At 35.9% G+C, this 24,200-nt stretch overlaps 1 protein-coding gene across 1 annotated transcript in view; it reads left to right on the top strand.

Moving 5' to 3' along the window:
- MNAT1 (MNAT1 component of CDK activating kinase) overlaps positions 1-24,200 on the top strand; it is a 291,203-nt gene that overhangs the window by 190,537 nt on the left and 76,466 nt on the right. The window contains exon 7 of the mRNA XM_058293326.2: positions 11,148-11,269. Coding sequence (XP_058149309.1) covers positions 11,148-11,269 — 122 coding nt within the window. The remainder of the gene's footprint in view (positions 1-11,147; positions 11,270-24,200) is intronic.

The raw sequence follows: 24,200 nt of genomic DNA, 5'->3' as shown, positions 1-24,200 counted from the left end.
TTAAAAGTTATTTTCTACTTCAAGATCTACATTGGTATAGTTCTAAATAGGACTGATGTATTATTGAAGAACATTTTTCTCTGTAATAATTTGAATACTAAATGGTGTGTTTGGTGAGGACAGGATTGCAAATGAATTTAGTTTCACAAATGTGTCTTTAAAGTAATACCATGGTACTGAATAGGTTTTTGTGAGGAAAGTTTTTGAGACTTGGCTAGACAAATAGAAGCTATAGCTCTTTTAGGACCATTTGGCTTCTAATGGTGAACAAGAAGTTTAAATCTCAGTTGGATAGTTACAGAAATTTTTCTTTGATGTTTTAAAGCATATCTAATGTATTTTAATAGAACTGATCATCACTAATGAGTAGAAAAATATGGTGCTATTCCTAGTGTAGACAAGGTGAAACCTCTTTCATATTCTGGAAAAGCCTGTAGTTTTTTAAAATTAAAAAAATTGAAAAAATATGTAACCTATTAGGCCCACCTTTTAAAAGTCAAAGAATGCATATAAAGGCTAATTTGTTAGAGCAAGCCATCGTTAGAATGCTACTCATTACAAAACATGCATTCAGAAAGTGAATGTAGTCTGATGTTTCTCTAATAGAGTTGGGAATTTAGAGATTAGTGTTTGATTTCTCCATTGGCTGTTTCTCTACTATATATAAAGCCAAACAGTTTTACATTAAACTTGAGGAAAATTTCATTTATGTTTATGATACATTATGAAGTAGTGGCTTATTCCACTTAGTGGTCACGAAATCATAGCAGATTATACCTGGAAGATCATCTACTCCAACTCCCCATACCCTCTCTCCCAAGTCATCATTGTAGATGATGAAAATGAAGTTTAATGGAGCGGATGTACCTCAGTGGTTGAGTGCATGCCTCATATGTATGTGGTCCCAGGTTCAATCCCTGATACCTCCTTAAAAAAAGTTTAGAGAAATTAAATATTTCATCTCAGTTCATTGTAATTTAGAGGCAATGGCAGGATAAATATGTAGTTACCTCTTGCCATATAGTGCCTTGTACCTCATTTGTCATTTTGCTGTCTATTATAAATTTTGAAAGAAATTAGATAAAGCCCTTTCTATGGGGGAATGAATTGTACTTACCGTGAAATTGTGTGGGCTACCAGGAATTTATTACCATGCAGTTGCTGCAGTGATGACATGCTGACATTACCCTACAGTGATCAGACAGCATAGTATAAAAATTGGTCTGCTTGCTCTTAAAATAAATAAAAAAACAGCTGAATTACTACAGAAATGTTGCTCATAATGAGCAGCTTGAAGACAGTGCCAAGTATATTCTTTAAGTATTCTCTATTCCATTAGAAAATTGTGTGTAAGTATATACACATAACTAAGGAAATATCTGTTCATAGACATAGGCATACATATGCACTTATAGATATATGCTATGTATAAGTTAGTGATTTGCAAATATTTCCCCCCAGTCTGTGTGTGCCCGCCCCCCCGCTTTCCAATTTTCCTTTCTGCAGTTTTCTCTGGTTTTCATGTTTTGATAGCCACTGAAGCTATTCTACATTGCTACCATATCTTGTAGTTTTAATTATAATTTTTTATTCTCCTTTTTCTCTCCCTTTCCCTTAGTTACTACTCAAATCTAGACCAAATTGACTCAACTCTAATGACTAAAATACCTACAAACTTGATCTACCTGACTTAGGCTCTTCTTTGTCATTGTAGTTTTCTTTCTTTCTTTTTTTTTTTTTTTTAACTTTTTTTTGTCTTTATTTATTTTTGTATTTTTCTTTGCTATATATCCATAGCTATTTTTCTTGTTGATAAATTTATTCATTATGTCACTTCTCAGTCCAGAAACAAAGGTTCCATATTATCTTTTTATGTTTCTTATAATGAAAGTTTTCAAAAATAGATCAGTGAAATAATAATAAAATGAATATTCCTGTACCTAATACCTGGATTCAATAATTTTTTAACATTTTGGTATATTTGCTTAATATTCTGAATTATTTTAAGGTAAATTACAATTATCATGAAATTTTACCTTTTTATTCTTCGACCATTTGTCTCTGTGACTTGCCCTTCCCTCTGAAAGGCCCCTGCATAAGACATTCTGTTGTGTAATAATATTGCCATAACCACACAGAACAAAACTAACAAAAATTTTCTCATATAACCTAATATCTATTCCATATTCAAATTTCCCCAGTTGTTCCAACAAATGTCTTTTTTTTTTTTTTTTTTTTTAAAGATTTATTTATTTATTTAATTTCCCCCCTTCCCCTGGTTGTCTGTTCTTGGTGTCTATTTGCTGCGTCTTGTTTCTTTGTCCGCTTCTGTTGTCGTCAGCGGCACGGGAAGTGTGGGCGGCACCATTCCTGGGCAGGCTGCTCTTTCTTTTCACACTGGGTGGCTTTTCCTCACGGGCGCACTCCTTGCGCGTGGGGCTCCCCCACGCGGGGGACACCCCTGCGTGGCAGGGCACTCCTTGCGCGCATCAGCACTGCGCATGGCCAGCTCCACACGGGTCAAGGAGGCCCAGGGTTTGAACCGCGGACCTCCCACATGGCAGACGGACGCCCCAACCACTGGGCCAAAGTCCGCTTCCCCCAACAAATGTCTTATCACTGTTTTTTTCCTCCCAGATTAATACCTGGCCAAGTACCCTTGTATTTGTTAAACTCCTAATTTCTTTTACTTTAGAACAATTCATTTCCTACCCTACCCTTTTGTTGTTGTTTCTCATAACATTGACTTATTGAAAAGACTAAGCCAGATGTCTTACAGTATGGTTTTTCTTCTTTTTTCCTTATCATGTTGTTTAATATAGTCACTATTATATTTTTTGTCTGATATTAACATCTCGTAGTATTAACATACGTTTGCTCAGTACAGAGAAAAATGCAATATTACCCATACTCATATACTATTATATTTTTTACTGTCTTTTTTATGGCTTTTTCACTCATTCTGGTCAATTTAGAAAATACTGATTAATTTCTCTTTGAACATTATTTTTAATGGGTATATATTATTTCCTCTTCTAATGGAAGTGATGTTTAAGTTTCCCAGTATTGTTGAACGTTTAGGTTCCTTTGGAGTTTTCAAATTTCAAATTAAACCGTGATGAATAGATTTATGAATAAAGAGTTGATAATACTTTTGGTTATTTTTTTTCTTGTAAGTTCTTACAGATGAAATTACTGAGTCAAAATATATAAATGCGTTTAAGGTTTATTAACTTGTTTTCCTTAAAAAAAGCAATAACATAGTTTGCTCTCCTATTTGCAGTGTATGAGAATGCCTTTCTCCCCACTCTTTTATGGGAGCATTATGCATTTGTTTTATCATATATTTGTTAATTGTTTTGCTTATTTGGTGGAGATTAGATATTTTGATACTCTTTTTTTGAAGGATCTAATTTTTTTTTTACCATGAGTCCAATTGGTCTTTGGAGTCTTTTCTGGTAATAATTTAAGCTATCTATATGGCTTCAGTTCCCATTGTCCATAAATATACCCATTCTCTGCTCATGTTTTCTTACTGTGCCAAGACACAACAAATTTCTCTGATCATATTGATGTCCTTGTCCTCCAAGGTCGCTCAAGTTGCAGTGTTTCATTCTTCCACTTTTCATTGATTCTTCCTCTTTTGACTGTTTATAGCACTTCATTTTACATCATACCATTTGGTACCCAACTGATAGAGATGTGATGTACCATCAGTGCTTTATTCTAATGCACATTAATCTAAATTGTACATTTTCTGGTCATTTAGAATAATATCGCACTTACAATTGTGGTGAGAGTACTGCTTTCTGTAACCATTTTGCATCCAGAAATCTTTAAACATTCTTTTGCCTCCAGTCACATAAAACCCCTAAGACTTTTCTCATGTGCCTTTTTTAAGACAACAAGTGTCCTGTTGATGATTTTTTAAAATGTTACTTATGGGGAAGTGGATGTGGCTCAACTGATGAGTGTCCACCTACCATTTAGGAGGTCCAGGGTTCAAACCCAGGGCCTCATGACCCATATAGTGAGCTGGCCCATGTGCAGTGCTGTTATGCACAAGGAGTGCTATGCCACACGGGTGTCCCCCGCATAGGGGAGCCCCATGCGCAAGGAGTGCACCCTGCAAGGAGAGCTGACTTGCACAAAAAAAGCGCAGCCTGCCCAGGGGTGGTGCTGCACACATGGGAAGCTGACGCAGCAAGATGATGCAAGAAAAAGAGACACAGATTCCTGGTGCCACTGAGAATGCAAGTGGACAGAGAACACATAGTGAATGGACACAAGAGAGCAGACCGGGGGTGGGGGGTAGGGGAGAGAAATAAATAAATCTTTAAAATAAAATGTTACTTATGTCATTGAGATATTTTGCCATCTAAGCTCTTCCATGGCTTTAGATTTGAGAAGCTTCTTACCTGTCTCACACCAGTGTTGCAGGGGAAAGGTAAAATGAATGTCGCAAGGGCACGTTGTGCATTATTTATGAACTTCATTTTATCATTCTCATGGTAAACAGAATTAGCACTGAGTGAGGCTTATTTCCATTTAAATGCCATAATTTTTTATATAGACCTTTTTGAGACTAGAGAGTTTTGAGCATCTAAGCTATTAAAATTTATACAAAAATTTGGGAAGTGGCTGTGGCTCAATCAGTTGGGCTCTGTCTACCGTATGGGAGACCCTGGGTTCACGTCCTGGGGCCTCCTTGTGAAGGCAGGCTCACCCACACACTGTGGAGAGCCACTGGCCCTCAAGCACTGCTGAGTGCCGCCGGCCTGCAAGTGCCGTGAAGAGCCAACTCAGCAAGGTGATGCAACAAAAATGGAGACAAATAAAAAAACACAGAAGAGCACAAAACGAATGGACACAGAATAGACAACAAGCAAGCTGCCGGGGGGGGGGGGTGGGGTGGAATAAATAAAAACATAAATATAGACACACAGAAGAATGTACAGTGAAAGGACACAGAGAACAGACAGCAAGCAAACCGCAAAGCTGGGGGAAGAAAAAAAATTCATACAAAAATTTGTTTAAAACCAGCTATGATTTGCTTTTTGACATTAAACATTTAAATTGAGCAGCGGTGATAAAATTTTCTAAAAATAGGACATTAGAAAGCAGTGTGGTAAGGTAAAAACCACAGTAGTAGGAATTAGGAGATGTGACTCTAACTTTGTGACCTTAAGAAAGTTTTCATTTTGGGGATCTTTAATTCCTTTATCCATAAAATGAGGGAGTTAGGGGAAAGAATATGGATTTGGAACCTGATAGAGTTGGTGTCTAATCCTTACTCTGCCATTAACCACAGTGTGACGTTGGGTAAATCATCTAAGCCCCTGGTAGTACTTACGTCATAAACATTTTGTGACTACTAATGACATGATGCATAAAAAGGTTTTAGGTCAGTGCCTGGCATAGAGTAAATAATGCTGAGTAGTATTATATGATCTTTTATATCCTATAAAAGAGAAGACTTTATATTATATGACATTATAACTTCAGTTATTTGTTTATTGTTGCTGCTATTTAGGGAATGATTAGTTTTGGTATGTTGTTTCTCATACATATGTAATGACTTGAGAGTCTGTCTGTCCTGAATATTATCCTACCTGGAAAGCATTCCAGGTCTTGAAAATGCTGATCCTGAGTCATCTTTGCTGGGCCTTACTCTGTAATTTCTAAAGTGAAAATGGGGTAATCAGACAAAGTAATCTTTATCGCTTTTGTGGGATAGTAATAGGTATGCTTCTTTAATTCTTAACAGTTTTTGTTTTTTCACTCTTTCTCTTCTTTTTCTTTACTTTTATTCTGGACTAACTTTAGAGATATGACACAAATACTGGCCTTTTTATATCAAATGGACAGAGAATTTAGTGCCTGGCAGCTTATGAAATAGGCATTTTGAAACAGGGATATCAGAATCCCTCTCAGAAGATCCTATTTAGGCAGGCTTTTTCTTAACCTATATAATATTCTCTACTCAGAATTGTTGTTCAGAAATTGAATTATTGTGTGGTAATATAAGATTTAGTTTGTTAGTTTTTGTGTTTATTTTTAAAGGCTCTGAAACACATGTAGGTTAAGGGTTAAAATAATATTAACTGGGTTTTCTACGTATTTCACTTGTGTTTTCTTTTTCCTGTGTATAACTCCAGCCAGGCAAAACCACTTTTGCTGAAACAGAAATATCTCAAAGAAGAAACAGAATGGATAACTTAGACTTTTACAGTAATGGTATAGTTATTTGGAGTAACAGGTCTGTGATGATTTTTTTTTAAACTACAGAATATTAGAACTGCGAGTTATTGTGAAAGAATTTTTGCTCTATTATTATGAAAGTCTAATTACAACTTGAGTTTAGAATTAAAGTGGGCTCTTTGGTTGAAAATAATCCATGCCTCAGTATATGTGAGTATGTACTTTGGTACTCTGAATTCTTTAAAAAGTTAGTATTCTATGAGAATATTTAAAAACTTCATTTTTTTCAGCAATCCAAATATCTGAAATTGTCTTCATTCCTTTTTCTGCTGTCATTTTTCTAAAATACTAAAGCATAATTATTAAAACAGATTCATAGGTCTTTAAGATTTTTTAAAATTAGAGATATTTTATGTTTACAGAAAAACCATGCAGAAAATAAGAGTTCCCAAGCCCTCCCCTCCACCCCTATTAATACCACTTTGCATTAGTGTGGTGCCTTTGTTTTAATTGATGAAAGAACGTAATTATAATTTACCATTAAATAAAGTCCATGGTTTACTCTAGGGTTCCCTGTTTGTGCTGTACAGTCCCATGTTGGTTGGTTTTAATTTTTATTCAGTAACATATACAACCTAAAACTTCCCCTTTTAACTACATTCAAATATATAATTTAGTGCTGTTAATTATGTTCACATTGTTGTGCTACCATCACCTCCATCCACTATAAACCTTTCCATCACCCCAAATAAAAACTCTGTACAGTTCAAGTGTTAACTCCCCATTCTCTGCCACCACTGTGCTCCCTGGCAACCTGTATTCTAGTTACTGATTCCATGAATTTGTTTCTTCTAATCACTTCATATCACTGAGATCATAATAATATCTGTCCCTTTGTGTCCAGCTCATTTCACTCAACATGATGACCTCAAAGCTTATCCATGTCATTGCATGCATCAAAACTTTATTCCTTTTTATGGCAGAATAATAGTCCATTGCATGTATATACCATATTTTCTTTATCCATTTATCAGTTGATGGTCACTTGGATTGCTTCCATCCTTTGGCATTGTGAATAAGGCCACTCTCAATATTGGGGTACAAATACCTGTTTGAATCCCTGTGTCATATTCTTTTGGGTACAGACATAGAAGTGGGATTGCTGGGTCATATGGTAATTCTATATTTAATTTTCTGAGGAACTGTCAAACTGTCTTTCACAGTGGCTACACCATTTTACATTTTCACACAAAATGAACAAGTGTTTCTATTTCTCCACATCCTCTCCTATACTTACTGTTTTTCATTTTGTGGGCAAAAATGGTAGGTCATTGTGGTTTTGATTTGCATTTCCTTAATGGCTAATGATATTGAACATCTTTTCATGTACTTTTTGGCTATTTGTGTGTCTTTGGAGAAATGTCTGTTCAACTCTTTTGCCTATTTTCTGATTAGGTTGTTTAGCATTTTTGTTGTGGAATTGTATGATTTCTTCATAAAATCTGGATATTAAACCCGTATCTGATACGTGGTTTCCATATATTTTTCCCATTCTGTCAGTTGTCTTATTATTAATAATTTCATGATAATGAACCTTAGATGCACAAAAGGTTTTAATTTTGAGGATGTCCCATTTATCTATTTTTTTCTTTTATTTCTTGCTCTTTGGGTGTAAAGTCTAAGAAACCATTGCCTAGCACAAAATCCTGATGATGCTTCCTTACATTTTCTTCCAGGAGTTTTATACTTCTGGTTCTTATATTTAGGCTGCTGATCCATTTTGAATTAATTTTTGTATATGATGTGAGATAATGGTCTCCCTTTCAGTCTTTCACGTATGCCTATCCAGGTTTCCGAGCACCATTTACTGAAGAGACTGTTCTTTCCCAGTTGAGTGGGCATGGTACCCTTGTCGAAAAATAATTGGCCTTAGATGTGAGGGTCTGTTTCTGAACTCTCAGTTTGATTCCATTGTTTTATATGTTTGTCCTTTTGCCAGTATCATGCTGCTTTTTACCAATGTAGCTTTGTATAAGTTTTAAAAAAACCAAAAAGTATAAGTCCTTCAACTTTGTTCTTTTTAAAGATGGTTTTGTTTATTTGGGACATAGGGATTTGCTGAGAACTTTTAGGGATACTAAATTGAAAACCATTTATCTGGCTTGACTTCACTCTCTGACTTCCATCCTTTTCCTCCAAAATCATTTTGGTAACTGTTATTTCTTTTTCTGATTATTAGAGCAGTGCATATTGATTATATTGCTCTAAGTTTAATTTTTACTACTTCCAATATATATTCTATATTCTGGCTTAAAGAGTCTGTACATTTCCATAACTTTGCTGTCTTCATTTTGCCTTCCATGCTTTTGTTTTTGTGGTTGCTCCCTCTTGGAATGACCTTTACCTGCTCTTCTATCTAGCTAAATCCTGTTCATCCTTGAAAAAGGTTCAGTTCAAGCTCCACTTTTTTCATTGAACTTTATCTCATTATTTCATAATCCTTGTCTGAACTACTATAGCACACATAGTTTGTGTTGTAAAAGTTCTTATATTACCATATTGGTTTGAGTTATTTAACTCAGTTGGCCTGTTCTTTTATTGTATCTCACACAAACCTTGAAACGTATTCAAAGTTCCTATATACTCTTTCTTATGTGATAGAGGCTATGCATATGTGAAACATAAATAATATGGAGTAATATATAATTAAGTACCAAAATGAATAGCATAGATTGGTAAATACTTTAGCACCCAAGGAAATGCCATGATATAGTCAGGGAAAAATGCAAAAGTGCATTTTTTTGTGCCAATATGTATTATATTAAGATAAATCTCATTTTTTTGGTCACAGATTTATCTCTCATGGATGACAGAGTTGACAAATCAAACTCTTTGTTAAAAGTAAAAAGTTTTCAGTAGAGTGAAAAATCCAGAAGGTGTACATCACAATTTTTCTATGAGTTCATAGTTGTGATGATCCTTAAGGTTTATATAACAGAATTGTCATAGTACTTCCTGAATTTCCTTCACCTTATTCTTCATGAGGTCATTCAGCTTGTATTTTATTATTTACTGTAATGAGATAGATATTCATTATCTAAGTAATTTCATTTTAATAAAATTCTAACTACTGAGTTGCTTCTCCTTACAATGCTAAATTTTTTTTTTTCTTTTACTTTCACCATTGTTCCTTGTTATATTATGTTGTGCTTCACAAAACCTATTTTTTTTTTTGCTTGATTTGGTTTTAATCTGATAATTAGTAGAATAAAATTCTGCAGGAGGTTGAGGGGAAGGAGTCAAAGCATTGGAAGCTTTGCCTTAGAAAGGTAGAATACTTCTTCAGAGTTGTTATTAAGCTGTCTTTGGCCTCTGTTTTCCTGGGTATTTTGCAGATAGTGAAGGGAATGATGATGTAGTGAGACAGATGATAAATCTGAGAAATCCAAAAGGAAAATGAATATAAAGGAGGTAAAAGGAATATGGAGCTTCACTCAGGGCCCCGCAGTCTGTCTGTGGAATAGAGAAATTAACCGTTGGAAATTAGGAGACCCCAAGTGGAAATGAAGGTGGTAGTGAAACTGTGGTTAAAATATTTGTCTGTGAAGAACAGGCAAAGGTAGGAAGTGAAGCTGGTGAGAACTTATTGATTAGGGTCCATGGACGTCAAAGAACATTTAGTGGGATGCTGGGAGTTGGTGATTAGAGTAGAATTTAGGATTTAAGAGTTTTAGAAGGAAAGTATTTCTCTAGATATTAACGTCCAGGTTGTGGCAGTGACAGTTTTTCAGAGATAGGTGATGGTCATTGGAATAAAATATGAAGGCCTTTTGGGGTCACCATGTCTGAAATACTCTTAATATGACTGTTAAGGCTAGCTAGGTTTATGCTTCAGTGGATTGAACTCAAAAAGAAAAATCATGAGTCAGGTACAAACATCTTTGTTGGTTTTCTTCCTTGAATCCTCACTGCTTGCTACTATTGTACTCTATCACTTTTAAGTCACCACTTTTACTTTACTTTTTTTTTTTAATAAAAGAGATATAAAATTATTGAGCATCCAATTTAGTAATTAAGAGGAAAAAGGTAAAGGAAAATAAGGAAGATAAGGAAATAAACTATAAACTATAAAAACAGTAGAATTAACTGATTTGTAAAAAATTATGCAATAGAGAAATAGATGGGAAATATATGAAGAAAATAACAGATTTAGGATTAGAATCAGAAAATATGGATGGAATAAAGAATAGGAATTTTAAAAAATGAAAATTCTATGCCCAGACATGTGATTTGTAAATCTCAATGTAATGGTGCTATATAACTGAGTGGCACTTTAGCTAGTATATTGTGGTCAAGTATGGGCCTTAGATGCTTTTATTTTAGTTATCCAGTAGTTATATTTCTTCTTGGAAAAATATCTGGATATTTTCATTCAGCTTATCAGTTTTTAGCATAAAAATTTTTGTTTTGTGTTATATATATTAAGATCATATACACGTTTGATTAGTCTTTAAGCATAGACATATATGTGGCAAAGCTTTGCAGAGAGTAATTTCATTAGCTTCCTTCATTAATTAGGGCTTTCAACAAAAAATAATTTCCCATATATTCAAAGCTATATAATAAAAATAGGAAAATGTGAGGATGGGCTATTTTTATGTATTTCCTCAGTTATTCCCGAGACATTGAACAACTGTAGTGTCTAAGACTAAATTTGAATTTAATAATAGATTTGATTTTCCTCCTTTAAATCATATGTCAGTGGCCATATGTTATATAATGTGGGTTTCAGTACTGTAGTGTAGTATACCCATGGAACAGCAAACATAATAGATAATATTTTTAATATGAGGAATTTAGTCATTTTTTAAATGACCACAAATGAGTAGCAATACAGAAGCAATATTAAAGGTATTAATTTCCTCCTTTTTTTTTTTTTTTAACAGGGTCAACAGATTTCATTAGCACCTATTCAGAAGCTTGAAGAAGCTCTATATGAGTACCAACCTCTGCAAATAGAGACATGTGGGCCACAAATTCCTGAGTTTGAGATGCTAGGAAGACTTGGGTAAGTGCCTCAAAGACCTCCACATTTAGAAGCTGATGGTGAGAGCATTGTTGTTGGTGTTTTTAACTGACATTTTAACATTCTTAGATTTTAAGTTTAGTGAACTTTAATCTTTTATAAAATATGAACAGTGCTTAATACTAAGTTCAGTTTTAATACATTGATTTTTTTATGGTCTTTTTATGCCCCTTGAGATTGAGACTGGACTGCATTAGTTCCTGTTTAAGGGTATCTTTGGCAATCATACTGAAGTAGCTGTTCCTTTTCTTCTCACCTTGTATTTTTTAGAAACTAGGGCTTAATTTAGCTTATAGTAAGTCAGTAAAAATATGAGAATTGGGCTCCTTGCCACCAAAAAGTATAGATTTATTCACTGTCTGCTGTCAACAGTGAAACTGCACTTATGAGAAATGAACCATGAAACCTATTTGTCAAAACTTATAATGTAGATCTGGGCCATTGGCTTGCAGTCATGTTGTTTGCATCCATTTTGGAAATGAAACTGGGAGTGTGACTTTTGTGGCTGATGGAGACAATCATGGTCCATGTCATAGAGGCAAGTGAATGTTTGGTGCTTGAAAAGTAAAGGCACAGGATTTGCTTGATGTAACCAATCATTTCTTGGTGCTGGTTTCTCAATCAAAACTATCGAATGAAAGGATCATGGATCATTCAGAAACCACTGTAACAAAAGAAAATATTGTAAAGTACATAATGTGAAAATAAAATAATGGCTACAATGAGGCCAAGTAATTAAAATATATATGAAATAATCAAAGACCACAGCAGCAAAAATAAGAAAAATAAATAGTAAAACCTACATGCATCTTCAGAACCACGTACATAATTATGGCAGTTTGAGGTTATTTTATGAATCCCCAAAAGAGAAAGACTTATGAAGGTTCATCCATGTTGTCATATGTATCAGAACTTCATTCCTTTTTATGGCTGAATAATATTGCATTGTGTGTATATATCACATTTTGTTGATCCCTTCATTGGATCATGTACTACTTGGGTTGCTTCCATATCCTCTTCAGCACCAGTAATTTTCCATTTTTTAATAGTAGCTATTTAGTGGGTGTGAGGTGGTATTGCATTGTGGTTTTGATTTGCATTTCCATAATAGGTAATGATTTTGAGTATCTTATCCTGTTTTTTAAAAATTATTTGTTTGTTTTTTGCCATTTTTATATCTTCTGTAGAGAAACACTTATTTAAGTTTTTTGCCCAGTTTTTTGATTGGGTTGTCTTTCTGTTAAGTTGAAGAATTTCTTTTATTATTGTAAGCAATTTTGTTGAGATATATTCACATATAGTACAGTCAATGCAAAGTGTACATTCAATGGCTTTGGTAATCACAGAGTTGTGCATTTGCCACTGCAATCAATATTAGAGCATTTTCATTATTCCAAAAAGAAGGATTTCTTTATACAGTGTGGATATTAAATTTTTATTGGATATGTGGTTCTCAAATATTTTCTGCCATTCTGTATGTTGTTGGTTTACTTGCCTGGTAAAATCCTTTGATGCAAAAAAGTTTTTGTTTTGATAAGATCCTATTTATCTTTTCTCTTTTTGCTTGTGCCTTGTGTGTAAAGTCTAAGAAACCATTGCTTAACATAATTCTGAAATTGTTTACCTATATATTTTCTTCTAGGAGTTTGATAGGTCTGCCTCTTATGTTTAGGTTTGATCCATTTTGAGTTAATTTTTATATATATTTTAAGGTAGGGGTCCTCCTTTTTTTTTTTTTTTACGTGGAGATCCAGGTATCCCCGGATCATTTGTTAAAGAGATTGTTCTTTCTCAGTTGAGTGGTCTTTGCACCCTTGTCAAAGTCTGTTAGCCATAGATACTGGTTTATTTTGAACTTTGATTTCAGTTCCATTGTACCATGCTAAAAAGTTTTAATTAGTGTGACTTTATATTAAGTTTTAAGATAAGGAAGTATGAATCCTCTGACTTCATTCTTCCTTTTCAAGATAGCTTTAGCTGTTGGGGTCCCTTACCCTTTCATATAAATTTGATGATTGGCTTTTCCATTTACGCAAAAAGATTATTAGAATTTTGGTTGAGATTGCATTGACTCTGCAAATTGCTTTGGGTAGAATTGACATCTTAATGATATTTAGTCTTCCAATCCATGAACGTGGAGTGTCTTTCCATTTTTATAGATTTTCTTTGATTTCTTTCAGCAGTTTTATAGTTTTCTTTGTACAAGTCTGTTATATCCTTGATTAGATTTATTCCTAAATATTTGATTTATTTAGGTGCTATTTTAAAGGAATTTTTTTCTTGATTTCTTCTTCTGATTGTTCATTATAATTTATAGAAACACTACTGATTTTTGTGTGTTGATCTTGTTCTATCTAGAACTTCCAGTGTGATGTTGAATTATAGTAGTGGCAGTGGACATTTTTGTCTTGTTCCACATCACAGAGAGAAAGATTTTGTTTCTTTACCATAAGTATGATGTTAGCTGTGTTTTTTTTTATGTATTGCCTTTATCATGTTATAGCAGTTTGGTATTATTTATGAATCCCAAAAATAGATATTGGATTATGTTTGTAAACTGGTCTTCCTCTGGGTGTATTAGAGTGTATTAACTTCAGAGGTTTCATTTTTTCTTGATTAAATTATGATTAGGGCTTTGACTGGGCCATGTCAGTAGGATGTTGATTTGAAAGCAGGGACTGCAGAGAAAACTGCATGGCAGAGGAGAGAGTTAGAATTTTGATTCTGGAGCCCTGGGAAAAGAAAACACAAGAGAAGAACACAGAGGAATAGAGACAGCTCCATAGACAAGGCAGCAGCCCTGGGAAGAGAGAGCGCCTGATAGTCTACTGCTGACCTCGTGGAGAGAACAGAGCAGAACCCAGAGAGGAATGGGCTGTGGGAGAGATGAGACTTATCCTAGCCTACAGCTGCAGATGGAAGAACCTGGGACCACAGAGCCTTAAGAGAGAGGGAGGCTGGACCCTCACAGATGGCAGCAGCCATCTTGCTCCAACATGTGGCAGCAGACTTCAGTGAGGGAAGTAACTTTGCTTTATGGCCTGGTAACTGTAAGGTTCTACCCCAGTAAATACCCTTTTATAAAACCCAACAGATTTCTGGTATTTTGTATCAGCACTCCTTTGGCTGACTAATCCACATGTTAAGGAAGTTTCCTTGTTCTCTTAGTTTCCTAAGTGTTTTTTTTTTTTCAAAATGGGTACTAGATTTTGTCATTCCTTTTCTGTGTCAGGTGAGATGTTCATGTAGCTTTTTCCTTTTTTCTTTTATGTGATGTATTGCATTAATTGATTTTCATAGGTTAAAGACCCTTGCATACCTACGATAATTCTCATTTGATCATAGTATGTAATTCTTTTTATATGCTTTTGGATTTGGTTTGCTAATATTTCGTTGAGGGTTTTTACATCTATAAAAGAGATATTCATCTGTAATTTTCTTTTTACTTGTGGTGTCTTTATCTTGCTTTGGCATTAGGGTAAGATTGGCCTCATGGAATGAATTTGTGTTTTCTCCTGTTAAGTTTTTGGATGAATTTGAGTAGAATTGGTCTACTTCTTAGAGTAATTGGTAAAACTTGCCAGTGAAGCCATCGGGTCCTGGGCTTTTCTTTGTTGGCACGTTTTTGGTTCCTGACTCAATATCTTTACTAATTATTGCTTTGTTGAGATCTTCTATTTCTTCTTGAGTCAGTGTAGGTAGTTTGTATGTTTCTAAGAATTTGTTCATTTTATCTAGGCTATCTAATTTGGTACAGTTGCTCATTGTATTCTCTCATATTTGCTTTTGCTCAGTGGAGTACATAATAATGTCCCCCTTTTAATTTATGATTTCTGAATTATTTGTTGTACTCCCTTCTTATAGTTGCTAAAAGCTGCCAAAAGCACTTTTGGGTGGCCTTTCTATGGGGATTTATTAATTTATAAGCTTATAGTTCTGAGGATGTGAAAATGTCCAGATTAAGGCTTCATCAGGTAATGCTTTTCTCCCCAGTCAGCTGCAGGCAATCCTGGACTCCTCTCTCCTGTGGCAAGGCACAAGGTGATGTCTGCTGCATCTTGGGTTCCTTGCCTTCAGCTTCTTTCTTCATGGCTTTCTCTCTGCTTTTATGTTCTGTTGTTTTCAGCTTCTGGCCTCTGGGGCTTTCTCTCTCAGCTTCTGGGAGTTTCTCTCTGTACTACTGTGATTTTCTGTCTCTCCATATTCATCCAGTTTAAAAAGGACTCCAGTGAGAGGATTATGACCCCAACAGTAGTCATGCCCTACTGAAATAATCTAATCAAACATCTACCTACAATAGGTTTACATTCAAAGGAATGGATCAGCTCTAAGGGCATGCATGATCTTTTCTGGGGTCCATAAAACCTCAAACTACCACATCCCTCTTTTTTCCTTTGTCAATTTAGCTTAAGGTTTGTTGATTTTAGTGATCTTTTCAAAGAACCAACTCTTGGTTTTGTTGATTCTATTGTTCTTTGTTCTCTATTCTTTTATCTCAACTCTAATCTTTATTATTTCCTTCTTTTTACTTGCTTTGGGTTTAGTTTGTTCTTTTTCTAGTTTTTCTAATTTTAAGGTTAGTTCTTTCATATGAAATCATTTTTACTTTTTAATATAAGCATTTAAAGGTATAGATTTTTCTCTTAGCACTTCCTTTACCATGTTGCCCAATATGTTTTGGTATACTGATTTTCATTTTCATTCTCCTCAAGTTTACTTAATCTCCCTTATTAGTTAAGAGTATGATGTTTAATTTCAATATACTTGTGAATTTTCTGTTTCTTCCTCTGTTACGGAATCCTAGCTTCAGTCCATTGTGAGTGGAGAGGATACCTTGTATGATTTCATTGTTTGTTTTTTTACATCAACCTCTACCAACTCCTTGCATTGTCGTGAGATGTTTGTTCAAATTATGAAAGAATATTGTCAAAATCTTACTCTTAATTATAGTCCTTATCTTATATTTGGTGTATTTTTCCCCCAACCCACCCTATTATTTTTTAAATATATTTTTATGACAGAAGTTGTAAACTTATAAAACAATCATGTACATGTGCAGAATTCCCAAACAACACCCCTCTATTTTTCTGTACTGCCCCATTATCAACACAGTATATCTTTGGCATAGATGCAAGAATATTATATTATTACTGCTAATCACAGTCCATAGGTCACTCCAGTTGTATTTTTCCCATGCTACTCCATATTCCCACCACCCTGCAAAAGTGATGGACATTTACTCTAGCTAACAAAGGACACTCTTGCCTCTGTACCATCAACCACATTTTTATCCACCCCTTGGTTTACTTTGTTATTCAGTTCCTAAATTATTCTCTAGCATTCTGTCAATTGGTATTTACATATCTAGATTACCATTTTCAGCCACATCCCCATTTATAAACTAGCTGTTACTCACTATGTGTTACCATCCACTCTATACGTTTCCACACTTTTACAGTAGAGCTAATTAAAACTTCTACATACATTAAATATCAGTAGTCCATTCAGTCCTATCTCCTTTAAGAATCCACCATCTACCACCAGGTCTTGAAAATATTTTCCTATAATTTCTTCTAGACGTTTTATGGTTCTTGCTTGTATTTTTAGGTTTTGATCCATTTTGAGTTAATTTTTGGATAAGGTATGCAATAGGGGTCCTCTTTCCTTCTTTTAGCTATGGATATCCAGGTCTTTCAGCACCATTTGTTGAGTGGACTGTTCTGATTGTGTGGGTTTGACAGACTAGTCAAAAATCACTTGACCATACATGTGAGGGTCTGTTTCTGAACCATCAATTTGGTTCCATTGGTCTGTGTGTCTGTCTTTATGCCTGTACCATGCTATTTTTACCACTATTGCTAGGTAATATGATTTATTTATTTAAAAGATTTTCATTTTTTATTCCCTCCCCCGCCCCAGTTGTCTGCTCTCTGTGTCCATTTGCTGTGTGTTCTTCTGTGTCCACTTGTATTCTTGTCAGCAGCACTGGGAATCTGTGTCTCTTTTTTGTTGTGTCATCTTGCTGTGTCAGTTCTTCATGTGTGCGGCCCCACTCCTGGGCAGGCTGCACTTTTTTTGCGCTGGGCGGCTCTCCTTATGGGGCGCACTCCTTGCACGTGGGGCTCCCCTACACTGGGAACACCCCTGTATGGCATGGCACTCCTTGTACGCATCAGCACTGCATGTGAGCCAGCTCATCATACGGGTCAGGAAGCCCTGGGTTTGAACCCTGGACCTCCCACGTGGTAGGCGGACACTCTATTCATTGAGCCACGTCCGCTTCCTGGTAATATGATTTAAAATCTAGAGATGAGAGTTTGTTTTTCCTTTTTAAGATGCTTCTGGCTATTCAGGACCCCTTACCCTTCTAAATGAATTTCATAATCAGCTATTCAAATTTTCCTTAGAAAATGTTGGTGGAATTTTTATCAGGATTGCATCAACTCTGTATATCAATTTGAGTAGAATTGATATGTTAATTATATTTTAGTCTTCCAATCCATGAGCATGGAATGTACTTCCAGTTATTTAGGCCTTTTTTGATTTCTTTTAACATGGGTTTGCAGTTTTCTGAATACAAGTGATTTAAGTCATTGGTTAAGTTTATTACTGGCTATTTGAGTTTTATCTGTCACATTTTATATTCACCACTCTTTTGACACTATCAGTTACTTTTATTGATATAATCTTCATTTCTAGACTGTCTTCCAGGCCTCTCTCTCCTGTCTTTTCAGGCTCTAGCATACCTTTTAGTATTTCCTGAAAATTTGGTCTCTTGGTTAGAAATTCTCTCAGTTTCTGTTCATCTGTGAATGTTTTAAACTTGCCCTCATTTTTGAAAGACAATCTTGCCGCATATAAGATTCTTGGCTGAAGTGTTTCTCTTGTAGTATCTTAAATATGTCATACTACTGTCTTCTCACCTCCATGGTTTCTAGTGAAAAATCAGCACTTAATCTTATTGGGTGTCCTTTATATATTATGCATTGCTTTTCTCTGGCTGTTCTCAGAATTCTCTATCTTTGCCATTTGACATTCTGATTAATATGTGTCTTGGAGTGATTTATTTGGACTTTTTCAGATGGGAGTATGTTGTGCTTCTTGGACATGGATATGTGTCCTTCAATAGGGTTTGGAAATTTTCTACCATTATTTCTTCAAATATTCCTTCTGCCCCTTTTTCCTTCTCTTCTCCTGGGACACCCATGACACATATGTTTGCACATCTTTTGCTGTCTTTTAAGTTCCCTGAGACCTTATTCAATTTTTTCCTTTCTTCATCTGTTCTTTTGTATGTTCACTTTCAGAGACCATTTCTTCAAGCTCACCATCCTTTGTTCTGCCTCTTCAAATCTGCAATTATATGATTCTAATGTTTTTTAAAACTTTATTTGTTGTATCTTTCATTCCCATAAGGTGCTGTTTTTCTGTATATCCTTTCAAATTCTTCTTTGTGCTATCCAATGTCTTCATAATATCTTTAATCTCTTTAGCCATCTCATTGAGTTTATTAAGGAGATTTATTTGAACATCTATGATTAGTTATCTGAACTCCTTTATGTCATCTGGAGACTTATCTTGTTCCTTTAACTGAGCCATAGCTTCCTGTTTCTTGGTGTGGATTATAATTTTTTGTTGGTATGTAGGCATCTAGCTTACTAGAGTATTTATTGGGGGTGCAGTTTTTCTCTTTAGTTTAGGGCTTCCCGCCCTTTCTCCCTTGCTGTTTGTGCAGTGGGAGCCAAAGATATAGTTGGTGTTATAAGCTGTGGAAGCTCAAGCTGCCCTCAAGCACCAGGGACCAATGAAGCTTCTTTTAACTTTCTCCTTTGCCAGTGGTAGGGACAAAGTCACAGCTGTGTGGAATAATCCAAGTCGTGCAGGCCTAGACTTTGGTTGTCCAGGATTTTGATGAAGCTTCATACCCCTTTCTCCCCTGCCTGGGGTGGGAATGGAGCTGCAGGTATGGGCAGCAATCTATGCAGTGCAGATCCAAGATAACTGCAATTGCCCCAGTACACTTCCAGTTATTCAGTCTGTGCCAGCTAAATGTACCTGCAGTTACCTGGATAGGTTGGTGCAGGGCCCTCCAGCCTCCTGCCTGCCAGAGGCGGGGCTGAAGCCTAGGCTAGGGCTGCAGGCCGATTTGGGTGAAAGAAGCCCGTTCGTATCATCACTGTGATTTTCAGTCAGCCCTGCTTCCCCTCATGCTGGGGGAAGAGTCAAAATAGCAGCTACTGGTCTCTTTCTGACTTGAAGAGGTTTAAACTAACTGTTTTTAGAGTTATACTTTAGCCAGTCAAATATTCTAATCAGTAGCTGAAGTCCGTGACCACTGTCTCTTCCTCCCCGTCTTTGGGAAATGGAATTTCAAATTCCAGCCACAGAATAGCTCCTGGGGCGGCTTGTGCTGCCAGAGTAGGATGATCACCAGCCTCTGCGGCTTGGCCAGTAATTTACCTGGAGGTGGGGTTGGGGTTTAGGCTAGAGCTGCACTCTGATCTTGATGGAAAGAAGCTGGTCCCTTCCAGCATTGTGATTTTCAATCTGATCCACTTCCCCTCAGGCCAGGCACGGAGTTAAGATGGTAACTACTGGCTTTTTTCTGACTTGGTCAGGTTCAAACTTTAGCTATTCTTAGGATTATACTTTAGTCCGCTGACTTTACTCATTAGGAGCTGAAATTGGTACCCAACCATCTCTTCCTTCCCCATTTTTGGCAAGTGGAGCTTTCAATTCCAGCTGCAGAATGGCTCCCGAGGTGGCTCGTGCCTCCATTGTTGGATGGGCACCGGCCTCCATGGCATGGAGCGCTCTACTTATGCGACTTCTCTGCAGGTGGGCAGTCTCTTCCTTCCATTCCTTCAAAGATGTTCGAGGAGGCTCTTCTGTTCTGGAGCCCTCAAACAGGTGCTTCAGCTAGCTCCAGCTAGCTCTGGGTATTTACTAACTGCCCTGTAGCAGGAGCTGACCTTAGGAACTCCATACTCCACCGCGATCTTGCTGGGTGTGCTTGATTTCATTGCTTTTTTAAAAATTTATTGAGACTCATTTTGTGACCTTAAATATGGTCTATTCTGGAGAATGATCTATGTGTACTTGAGAAGAATATGCATTTTGGTGGTGTTGGGTCAGCTGTTTTACATATATCTGTTAGGTCTAGTTGGTTTAGAGTATCATTCAAGTCTTCTATTTCCTTGCTGATCCTCTATTTATATTTCCTATCCAATATTGAATTTGGTATATCAAATCTCCTACTGTTAATATAGAACTGTCTATTTCTCCCTTCAAATCTATCAGTATTTTCCTCACATAATTTGGGTCGTTTCTATTAGTTGCATATATATTTATAGTTATTTCTTCTTGATGAATCTATCACTTTATCAGTATTGTGTGACTTTCTTTGTCCTTCTAAACAGTTTTAACTTAAATTTTTTGTATCTGTTATTAGTACAGCTACTCCACCTCTTTTTGGGTTACTTCTTGCATGGTGTATTACTTTCTATGGTGTCACTTTCAAGCAACTTATGTTTTTGAATTTATAGTGAGTGTCTTGTAACAGTATATGGTTGTGTCATTCTTTTTTTATCCATTCTGCCAATCTCAGTGTTTTGACAATAGAGTTTAAACCATTCACATTTGAAGTCACTACTGATAATGTAGGACTTTCTTATGCCATTTTGCTATTTAGACTTTGTAAGTGTTGTGCACTTTTTGACCCTCAGTTCTTCTACTTATGCCTACTTTCGTATTTATTTGTTTATTTTATTTTATTTTATATTGCACCTTATAGAACCTCTTCTCATTTCTATCTGGATATATTTTCCATATATTTCCTTGTTTTACCATGAGGTTAACATTTAAAATTCTAAATACCTATCAGTCATATTTCATCTCATACCAACTTTAATAGCACCCACATAAACTATACCTTTAATTTTCCATCCCTCCACCATTTGTTGTACTTGTTATTACTTGTACAATTGTACAATTGTGTTTCTAAAACCATAGAGTTATCATTGCGTTTTATGTATTTGCATTTTTGTAACTTTAGGGAGCATGAGAATTACATACTCCAAAAATAGAATACAGTAGTACTGACAATTATAATTACACACATGCCACCTTTCTCAGAGGTCTGTATCTTTATGCTACTTTGAACCACTGTCTAGTGTCCTTTCCTTTCCATCTGAAGAATTCCCTTTAGCATTGCTTATAGGGCAGGGTTAGTAGTGAAGATTCAACTTTTATCTGAGAATGTCTTAATCTCTCCTTAGTTTTGAAAGAAAATCTAACTGGATATAAAATTCTGGCTTTTTCAAATTTTCTTTCAGCACTTTAAATATTTTAACCTACTGTTTTCTTATCTTCATGGTTTTTCATGAGATATCAGTACTTAATCTAATTGCGCCTACCTTGTACATGACACTGCTTTTCCTTTGCAGCTTTCAGAGCTGTTTGTCCATTCATTGAACAGATTGATCAGTATGTTTATCCTGTTTGGATAAACATATCCTGGGATTCTTTTATATGCATATTCACATGTTTTGCTATGTTTAGCATGTTTTCTGTCATTATTTCTTTGAACGTTCATTTTGTCTGTTTTTTTCTTCTTCTGGGTCTTCCATAAATATATATATTGGTATGTGGTGGTGTCCCAAAGATCTCTTAGGCTATTTAAAATTTTTAAAAAATTTCTGTTCCTCAGACTGACTCATTTTAATTTCTTTTCTTTCAGTTCATTGATTCTTATACCAACTCCATTCTGGTGTTGAAATCCTTTGGGAATTTTTCATTTCAGTTATTGTAGACTTCAACTCTAGTAGTTCTTTTTTTTTTTCTGTTGTTGGTTTTTAGGTGGTACTGGGGATCTGGGACCCTAGCACATGGGAAGCAGACACTCAACCACTTCAACTACATCCTCACCCCTCTTTGGTTTCTTTTTAAAATTTTAATCTTTACTAAGATTCTCATATTACTCATTCACTGTTTCTTGATATCTTTTAGCTCTTTCTTTGTTTTTTCCTATATTAACTTAAGCATATTGAAGATCATTTTTTGAAAGTCTTTCTCTGGTATGTCCACAGTCTGTTCTTTGTTGATGTTTTCTGGATTTTTATCCTTCCTTGGATGGGCCATCATTTCTGTTTTCTTTGTCTTGTTATCTTTTGTTGTACACTGTGCATTTTATTATTTTAAAATGTTAACTCTGGGATTTATTCCCTTTGATGTCTGGTTCTTGAGTTTACATCTAGCTGCTATTATAACAGAAATTATCTTGATTGTCAGGAACTAACAAAACTAGGCAAACCTAAGCATAAAGCACCTTTTACTGTCCTTGCAAATTGGCTTTGTGTTGACTCCTGTTCTCTGTCAGAGTTCAACCCTCATATGATGAACCTCAGTTCAAGGCAAATGGGAAGTACAGGGTCCTCCCTGTCTTTGCTGAGCATGTGTCTTGTCCTGGACTTGTGATTGATAGTACCCTTAGGTGTTCCTCTGTTTATAGGAGTTTGTCCATTCTATTTCCTGGGAAGTAGAATCTCTCCCTCTCCTGGGTGTTCCCTGAAGGATTTAGAGCAGGTAATCCTCCTCCTTGGCTCTCTGCCTCAATTGTTCTTCTACTGCTTTCCTTATCTGAAGCTGCTTTTGCCTGGAGTACAAATTCTGGGAGTGGGGCATCCCTGGGAGGGGTTTCTCAAATCATTTTTTCTCAGCTGGAACAAGGTCAGGGACCCATAATGGGAGCACTGGCCAGCTCCAAACTGCCCTGGGAGTTGATTAGGGACTAGGAAGGAGCACCTTCTAGGGCTTCCCAAAACTGTATTTTCTTGACTTGGCACCTTCCCAGCAAATGCAGGAAGTATACAGTCATAAAATCTCCTTTGCTGCCTTTGTCTCGTATGGTTTAGAATAATGGCCAACCCAGAACTGGGTCCCTGGTGTCCAGAAACAGCTAAGCAAAGGCAGTGGTCTGTGTTTGGATTGGCCCTTAGCAGATCTTGGGGGATTTGATTTTTTTGTCTCTTTCTGGCACCTGCATGCTGTGCCAGAATCCAGACTCCAGTGCTGTCTACTAGAGAGTTGGGGATGGATGTCAGCAGCTGCTGCACAGAGAAAGCAATTTCCTGGTATTTAGAGTATTATACCAGCCTCTTCCTCCTCCTCTTTTCTAAATGCTGTACCTTGTTCTGTTGGACTCCAGAATTTTTAAATAGTTGATTCAAATAGTTCCTGCTTGATTAATAGGTTTCTGGTGGAGGGACTGACTCCTGGAGACTCTTTCTCTGCCATCTTCCCTAGCCATTTCTTTTGGTTTGGGTTTGTTTTTGCCTATTTTACCTTCACTGCACCATGGTCTCTAAATTCTAGGCCTAGAGTGCTGGAAGGGTTTTCTGAGTATTTTTGCTCAAACATCAGCTTTCAGCATACTCTGAATTTCTAGGTAATCAATAGTGATATCAGAATTGCTAAAGAAACATCTGTTTTTTTTTCTTGAGCAGGAACTCTTTATTTACTACAGTTGAATGTATCTATGCTTTCATTCTTCTCAGCCTTCTACCTTGGCAAAATAATTAAATTCCTTACAGACAATCTTAGTTATTGGAGCCAGGATTAGCTTAAACAGGTTTTTTGGTGCTGTATTATGACGTCATACTTGGACGTGTGTCAAAAAAATCTTTAATTTCTTGTACTACGATTTCATTTTCTTTTCTGAAATTATTATTTGAAGCACTCTGCCTTCTTATTTTTTTCTTTTTACTCTAAAGCTAAAATATATTTTTACCTAATCTAATTTTCAGAAACACTTAGAAACTAAAGGAATTACTCTGTGAAGTGACTTTTGAAAGAACAATTTGGCATCCTCAAAGGTGCTATTCTTAAGTTACCAGGAATATAACCTTTAGTTGAC

This window comes from Dasypus novemcinctus, chromosome 3 (genome assembly GCF_030445035.2).
Source record: "Dasypus novemcinctus isolate mDasNov1 chromosome 3, mDasNov1.1.hap2, whole genome shotgun sequence".
NCBI classification, from domain to species: Eukaryota; Metazoa; Chordata; class Mammalia; order Cingulata; family Dasypodidae; genus Dasypus; species Dasypus novemcinctus.
The sequence above is the reverse complement of the archived record's forward strand: the minus strand, read 5'-3'. Positions and strand labels throughout refer to the sequence as shown.